Genomic DNA, 8606 nt, shown 5'->3' with positions numbered 1-8606 from the left:
AATGTTTAAATTTCGGCCTAGAATAAGTGCGTCTTATGCATCGACTACATAAAAAATACTAATATTTCAGTCTCCGTTATGGGTGCGTCTTATACACAGGTGCAACTTGTACACCGAAATATACGGTACTATTTGTTTTTTATGTTTATAGGATAAGAAATTATTTAAGGGCCTAATATAATATACTTTTTTGCAACAATAAAGCTGTATTTCATGATCAGTACTACTAACTTCCATAATACTGTACTATATAATTTATCTGCATAACCTGGGGCGGATCCAGAGGGGGGGTCCACGGGGTCCGTACCCCCCTAAATTTTAAGGGTGCCCTTTTTTAGAGGTTCAAATATTTATTCGTGTGACATATTTGTGTGTATATTAGTATGCACAGAGTAGGCTACACTAACCCCAAAAATAAAAACAGAAATTTATCACAATGAGCGCGATGTTAAGTTACGGCGGCCGATCAAAGAGCATCGTGAGAGGTGGTGACGCGTGATGATCTCTACTTAAACTTCTAAAAATAGATCGTTTCACATACTACCGAGGGCGCATGTAAACTTTTTACGATTCAACTCCGCGTACGTTACCATGCGCGCTATGTCATTGACGCGATTATTTGTCTATTGGTAAACACATTTTTATGTATTATTATTCTGAAAATAATTGGACTGTAAACATAATTCTTTTGAGTATTTGTTCATCCTTACACTATTCAACCTTGTTTTTGTAGTTGAGCCTCTCATGACCTGGGATTTGTTTGTCTTCCTACGCCAAGATAATATAGTTCTACAAGCCATGTGCTTTTTTCTCTGAGAAATATTTATTATAAGTGCCAAAAAAATGTTTTTTTTCTCGATATGAAGCCTTTATTATTCAAATCTTTTAAAGAAAAATCACACATACCATAAAGAAGGTTAATTTTTGAATCAATATTTGTGAAAATTACGTGAGGCTCAACTTCAAAACCACCATTTTGTGATATGATGTCATCGTAAGCCAATCAAAGCTGAACTTTCCCGCGATCGGCAGAGCTCACGGTTGAATGATTTTGGATTCTGGCTATTTGATTGGTGGACGCGAATCACCCACAGCGGAATGTTTTCTCTCGCGTGTACCAAGAAGTCACGTGATCTCTCTGTACTGAACGGTACTACACAAATTTAGAGCAATGAATTTGTACGAATTCCGTTAAATAAACAACTCTATATATTTTATAAACATTTAATAACATATTTTATTGATATTTCCAATGTTGATATATAAAAGAAATTACTATAAAACGTAATTATATGTAATTATTTTAGCGAAAAATGGCGCAATTTGTTCACAACGTTCGTGACTAAAAACGATCATTTTCGGAAATGTTTTAGACCCTATATTTCGAAAACCACAAGTCAGATTTTCGTAATTCTTTCTTTATTGGAATATTGAAACAAAATACCAACAGATAATGTTTAAATTGGTTGAAAAATAACAACTTTTAATTTTGCATCGTTATCCCTGCTAATAAAGTGTCATTTCCGGCGAACTAGAAAGGTGCCATTTATCATGGATTTTGCGTGCGAGAGTGCCATTTCCGGCCATCTAAGTGTGTCCTGTAACAAAATTCGCTTCGCCACAACCCCCAACCATGGGGGGGCTGTGGCTCAAATACTCAATATCTGATGTGCCCTTTTTATCGGCGGACCCCCCCCCCCCTCACCCCTCTCAAAAAATGTCTGGATCCGCCCCAGATAACTCAGATTTTAGTAGGTAAAAAATGTCTCTGTAAGCTTATTAAAACAACCGAAATTGCTCTGAGAGCCAAAGCTTCCAGGGGCCTTCGCCCCCTCGACCCCGACCGGGGGCCCTTGGCGGCCCCCTGGCCCCCAGCCTACAGTTGCTCGCTGCGCTCGCAAAATACTTGGTGTCAAGAAAACCCCCCTCTGATGCATTCTGGCGGGTAGTAACAAAGTGCGAGGCAGCGAGGCACGCGTGGCAGGGAAGGCATGCGAGGCAAGTCAGAAATTTATGCGAGGCATCGTTTTACCATCATCAAAAAATGCGAGGCATCATTTTATCATTTCTCAAAATTGCAAGGCAGGAAATCACCGAAATTGAAGTAGCCTAGGCCTAGGCCCGCTAGGCTAGTTTCCTTTTGCACCTGCCTTGTATTTTAACCAACTTTATCCTGAATACCACAGCTTAGAATTAGTAGGCCTACTTTAATGAAGAAAAATCACATAAAAGTAACAATAAATCCATTAAATTGGTGATTTTACAGACGTTATTTTTCTCGCATTTCGCACACTCAATGTTCAATATTTTGGTTTCTATGGAACGCCAAAAGAGCAAAATTAATTAGAGGGCTAAAAACTCTGTTGTTGTTGCTAAGGTTTTCCATATTCCGACATTACGCTTTCCACAATGTAACCAACCACTTCCAATGCTACATTCTGAAAGACTGTCGTTAATTTGGTCCATTTCTCTTGTGGTTCCAGGTCCTGGATGTTTAAAGATTGTATACATCTCGATACCTCTCTTTGATATGTTTGTCTGTTTTGTTGTGCTTGAAGTTTTGACACATCTATTTGTTTGGTTTTCTTAGCGTTACTATTTAATTTATACCATTGTAGTGTTAAAGTTGTCTTGACTAATCTATGATCAGGGTATGTTCTCGTACCACTGTATGCTCTTGCGTTAGTGACTAGCTTCATGTGTGAATTCTTAACTAGAATGTAATCGATCTGGTTTCTGTAGGGGTTGCGTCTGATCTCTCCACTCTTCTGATCGTTATGCTGATCGCGTCTCTGCGGGCATTCCCACGTAGTCCTATGTGACATCTTATGTTTAAACATGGTATTTGTTAGTACTAGATTATTTCTTAGTGCACATTCAACTAGCTGAGTTCCATTATTGTTCGTTTTTCCTTTACCATATCTTCCTACACATTGTGGGTAATCATGATGGCTGTCCCCCGTTTTTGCATTCATATCTCCAGCTAATATTAGGATATCTCTGTTTTTTGCTTCATTTAATGCTTCTTGTACTTCGTCATAGAACCTATCTCTATCCCAAGGTTGTTGTTCACTATGTTCTAAAGTAGGTGCATATGCGCATACGAAAAGTACATTCCTGGGTTTTGGCCTATACGCCTCGACCCAGGCTTACCTCCTCTACTTTCTATGTTAATTCGGGCTGTAATTACTCTCTCCGATATTTCCTTAAATTCTGCTTTAAAACTGCTCTCAACTAGAATTCCAACGCCATGTCTTGTGTTGTTTGCGGGTCCAGTATAGAAGAAATCATATCTGCCTTTGTTATCGTCAGGCCTGATTTGAATGACATCGCTACCCGCCAGGTGGTGCGATTGGACCCCGAGAATGTCAAGCTTGTATTTAGCTGCATCGCTGGCTAGTTCTCGTTTCTGAAAATCGCTTCTAATACTGCGAACATTTAAACTTCCTGTGTTTAAAGACTTTCTACACCTTCCCAAACACATCCTTAAAACCTTCACATAAATATTTGGAAACAAATAAAGTGTGGAAAAAGACTATTTGATGTTATTTTCCCTGATGTTATGTAGTGCGGCGTCACCCAGCACTTCCGGATTCCGGAACTAAAAACTCTGTGGAATCCATTTATATTTAACGCATTATTTGGTAAAAATCAAGTACAATTTCAATAGATTTTGTCACTGTCAGTAAGGAAAAATGTTACTGTTGATAATGTACACGGTTTCGTTAACCTTTTAAAGAATAAAATAGAAAAATTCATCATAATATCCTTAGTAGGATGTCCTAGGTCTAGACTAGGTAGTGATGTTGATTTAGGATCGATTATTATTCTTTGAAAACAGAACAGTATCAGCAGTAACATATTACAACATTTTTATTGACAAATTAACAAATATATTGAAATGAAACGTGTTTTTCACCAATAAATGCATGAGAAATTGACGCATTCCACTGAGTTTTAGTCCTCTATTATCGTTGCTCTTTTGGCGCTCCATAGAAACAAAAATATTGAACATTGAATAAGTGAAATTCGCGAACAGTGTGCGAGAAACACGCCTGTAAAATCATTAATTTAAGGATTTATTTGTTACTTTTTATGTGATTCTTTCATTAAAGTACTCATGAGGTATACTTCTAAGGTGTGGTATTCACACGATAAAGTTAGTTATCAAATTTGGAGTAAAAATACAAGCGAAGGAAACTAGCGCCAGGTTTATTAGTACGGACAACAATAAATAAAAATCGTTCGTAATATACCTAGCTTACTAAAACAGGAATAGTGTATCATTATTAAATATTACACCAATTATTATTATATCAAAATTGATTAAATTATTTTCTACATAGGCCTCTTATCTAGGTTAGGGCTAAGCATATTAGCTAAAGTTTAATTTTAGGCCTAGTATTACAATTGTCGGACGTAAGTCTTTTTTCACACGCGCTCCAGAATTCTGTCGCAATTTTTTTCTTTGCGGCATGTTATTGGATCGGCATATCAGTTACCTTTTATTCACCGCCAGTTATTGAACTTGTCCTGGCAATCGCTGTTCACCTTATTTGCGAGAGAGGTACACGTGTTGTTCCTAGAGAATGGAATGTCAAAAATGTCTTTGGCACGCCGCTCAGAGAGAAGTCTGTGCGTTGCTGCTGAAACCACGTGCTATAGGAGGGGAATGCACCACAATCCTCTGAGCTGAGGGCTGAATCATTCCGCTACCTGCTAAATAGTAAAGAGGAATTTTCCATCTCTCGGGTCAACCGGATCTAGGCGCAGGGGTGTGACAAAATATTATTTTCACTCTGCTATGTTCGAGAGACATGTGAGTGAACACGCTCGAAATGCCAACAAACATTGCAGTCATTTGATGAGTGTGTCGCTATAACAATTATTGTTTATCGAAAGTTGAAGACTGTAGTTCAGATTTTTGAACCGTAGTTTGGGCACTTTTGTAAAAGTAAAATTTGACACGATATGACTTGAATGAAAAAACAATCGTTACATAAAAATAAACAACATGATGAGTGTATACACGAATCTATTTAGATACGCTTGTATCGATTGATTATTAGGCCTATAATATAGCATAATAGCACGTTAAGATATGCCTCGCACCTTTTTGAAATTGTAAACTATATGCCCCGCATGCCTCGCACTTTTGGAAATGATAAAATGATGCCTCGCACAAATATTTGGCATGCCTCGCGTGCCTCGCACTTTGTCAACACTCCAATAGGAGGCATGTTGGCTGCTGGGCCGACGAAGCGCAAGAAATTGTTATGGGTCCGATCAATTCTGGAGGCTTGAGAAGCAGAGAGTGAATTGTAAATAATTGAACAGAAATTAAAAGATGGTTGGACGAGGGAAAGATAAAGCGCACGTTTGGTGTATGGAGAAAAATGTTTGCAATTGCGCCACATCAGCCCAAGCAGCCTATTGGCCTTTCTGACAACATGATCAACGTGTGAAATAAATGTCAGTTTACGGTCGATGAAAATGCCGAGGTCCCGGTAAGAGTTTACACTTTAAAGGACTTCTTCTTGAACTGAGTAAGCGAAAATAATAGGTTTTTTCTTAAGAGAGCAAGACAGGACTTTGCATTTCTCGGACTTCAGGGACATTTTCCAGTCGGAAACCCACGTACCGAGTCTTTCCAGATCTGCCTGAAGTGCAACGGAGTCCTCAGTAGTGGTAATAATTTTGTAAATCTTGAGGTCGTCAGCGAACATAAGACAGTTGGAATTTTGAAAGAGATTTGGTATTTCATTAACAAATATATTGAACAGCAGGGGGGCAAGAATGGAACCTTGAGGCACGCCTGAGATGACTGGGAGAGAATTGAAAGTGGCACCATCAATTACTACTCTCTGCATCCTACCGCCAAGATAACTTTTAAACCATGAAAATAAAGTACCATTGATGCCAAACTGATGAAGTTTTAATAATAATAGGTTGTGGGACAATTTATCAAAAGCTTTACTAAAGTCGGTGTAGATTATGTCACATTGCTTTTTAGTTTCGATGGCTTCATACACGGTAGACAGAAGAGTAGCAAGGTTTGTTTCACAAGATCTACCAGGCATGAAGCCATGTTGATCTTGGGAAATAATGGGCGAAACATGACATAAAAGTTGAGTGTTGATAAGCCTTTCAAGAATTTTGGAGATAGTGGGGAGGAGGGAGATGGGTCTATAATTTTGGACTTTAGATTTTGAACCATTTTTATGTATTGGGACAACGTTTGTTGTCTTCCACTGGTCAGGGAAAGTGCCAGATGAAATTGAATGTTTAAAAATATTGGTAATGGGTAAAGATAAGGTAGAAGAGCAGAGTTTAAGAGTATGATTACTGATAGGATCATTGCCAACTGCCTTATCCACACTGACTGACCTCAAGAGGTATTCGACATTATCTTGATAAATACTGATGTTATTGAGGACATCGACGTTGAGTTCAGGCAGATCTAAATGCTCGGCAATAGGGGATATCCCTGGAGTCCGAGAAAGCTGAAACAAAAAAGTCGTTAAAAAGTGTGGCTTTTGCTTGCGGGCTGTCAGCAACCTTAACCCCATCAGAGATACTATTGGCATTAGATGTAGTTTTTCGTTTACACTTGATCCAAGTCCAAAATCGCTTAGGACTTGCAACAAGGTCAGGAGATGCATTTCAGGTAAGCCTTATATTTACAATTTGATAATTTTTTGAAATTAGTTCTGGCAACACAGAAGTTTTGACGTGAAATGATGGATGGAAATTGTTTCCATATACGATGGTAATGTTCTTTAGATTTTAAGGCTTTCACAAGCTCGGCATTAAACCATTTAGGACTTTTTTTGCGAATTTTAATGGTGGGTACAAGGTCCCTGACAGCCGCATCAACAAGATCGTAAAACATTCCAACACGTTCATTGATGTCTGTTGCAAAATCTAGGATATGCCATGGAATTTTTTCAAACGTGTTGTTTAATTCACCAAAATTGGCTCGTCTATAATTATAAAATATCTAGATTTATTATTATTAATTAAATTATATTTACAAATTGAAATGAAATTGAAATTGAATTATGTTAAAGAATTGAGTTAAAGATATTCTGGCCTGCAGAAATATCAGAAATAATATTATTATTATTGCACAGTACAAGGTCTAGAATTCTATTATTACATGTTGGAAATTTATTGCACTGAGAAATATTGTGACCATGAATTACGGAGTCCATGACAAGTTCTGAAAAGGAGTTAGCTGGTACTGAGTAAGTACCGTTGTTATTCCAAGTAATATCTGGTAGGTTGAAGTCTCCAATAACCAGAAGGTTATGATCAGGATAACGTTCAACGGCAGTGTCAAGTGCAGTAATCAGGTTATTAATGGTTTCTCTACCGGAGCTCGGAGGTCTGTAATAAATAGCAGCGATGATCCGTTGGGTTCTGGATACTGTGATCTCCACCCAAAGGAGTTCATTGCTATCATTTTCCAAGTCTTCAATTTTGCGACTTTTTAGTTGATCCGATATGTAGACCGCAACTCCACCACCTCTGCGATTTCCTGGTCTGTCTCGTCTGTAGAGATTGAAGTTTTCAATTTCTAGTTCCGAGTCGAGAACAAATTCCTTGAGCCAGGTCTCAGTAAAGGCAACTATAATTATCGTATGTTCCATTTATCATATGTGCCGTCATGTCGGAATGTAGAGTTTCCCCCGAATGGTCAGACATAGTTTTAGGAACTCAGAACACGCTTGTTAATGAACTCATCTCTTTATTTACATTTAGTATTTACAAATCGTGCATTATTTATAAAACAAGCAAACGGATTATCACTTGGAATTTATTTAAGATAGAACTAAAAAATTTAATTTCAAACGAATACTTATGTAATCTAAACAAAGCAGAAAGAAAATGGAACGACGTAAAGAAAAACTCCTTGAATCAATTATCTAAAAATTTAATTAAGAAATACACAAGAATAAACATAAACGTACGGTATACAGTATATTTTCTTGATTTAGATCAATTGTTAGTTTACCATCATTATTATATTATTGTTTTCTAGGAGGCGCCCGAGTCCGGGATGACCGAGACGCAACTGGTGCTAGCCAGGATTTAAACTAGAACTATTAAAATAAACCTGGCTAGCGACGAGGGCGTATCCCCATACTTCGGTTTGGGTTTAGCTTTGCAATATTTATTAGTTTGTTATTTTATCATATAAATAATAAAAGCAATATTATGTTCAAAATGTAAAACTATACAATTTTATAAAAGTATTCAAACAAAACATAATCTTATAATGCAATATACCATTTTATCATATATATTTATATTATATCAAATCTCTTTTTAATACTGAATATCAATCTTTATATCGTTTTAGCTCTGTAATATAAATTGTCTCTGTATACATGTTTGTTTTATCTAGATTTCAACACAATATAAAAATATTTTATATAATCTTTTAACCCCTGTCTGTGTAGGCCTAATATCACTTAAATATTCATTGATAAATAGAGAGATAGACATATACTGTAACCTTCACCATATTGTTTATCATTGCAATAAAAGTGAGTTGCCCCCACAAAAGAGAAAAAAAATGTAGAGTTTCAAATTTATTTTTT

The 8606-nt window shown here is 37.0% G+C and overlaps 1 protein-coding gene across 1 annotated transcript; it reads right to left on the bottom strand.

Moving 5' to 3' along the window:
• Window positions 1-2372: 2372 nt before the first annotated feature.
• LOC140044092 (craniofacial development protein 2-like) lies at window positions 2373-3484 on the bottom strand. The gene is made up of 2 exons (XM_072088575.1): window positions 3163-3484; window positions 2373-3079 (listed from the first exon to the last, which is right to left on the bottom strand). Exons 1-2 carry the CDS (start codon window positions 3482-3484, stop codon window positions 2373-2375), a joined length of 1029 nt encoding a protein of 342 aa, XP_071944676.1.
• Between the last annotated feature and the right edge of the window lie 5122 nt (window positions 3485-8606).

The sequence above is a fragment of the Antedon mediterranea genome, chromosome 1, assembly GCF_964355755.1.
Source record: "Antedon mediterranea chromosome 1, ecAntMedi1.1, whole genome shotgun sequence".
Taxonomy (NCBI): Eukaryota; Metazoa; Echinodermata; class Crinoidea; order Comatulida; family Antedonidae; genus Antedon; species Antedon mediterranea.
This window is presented reverse-complemented; position numbering and strand designations above follow the sequence as displayed.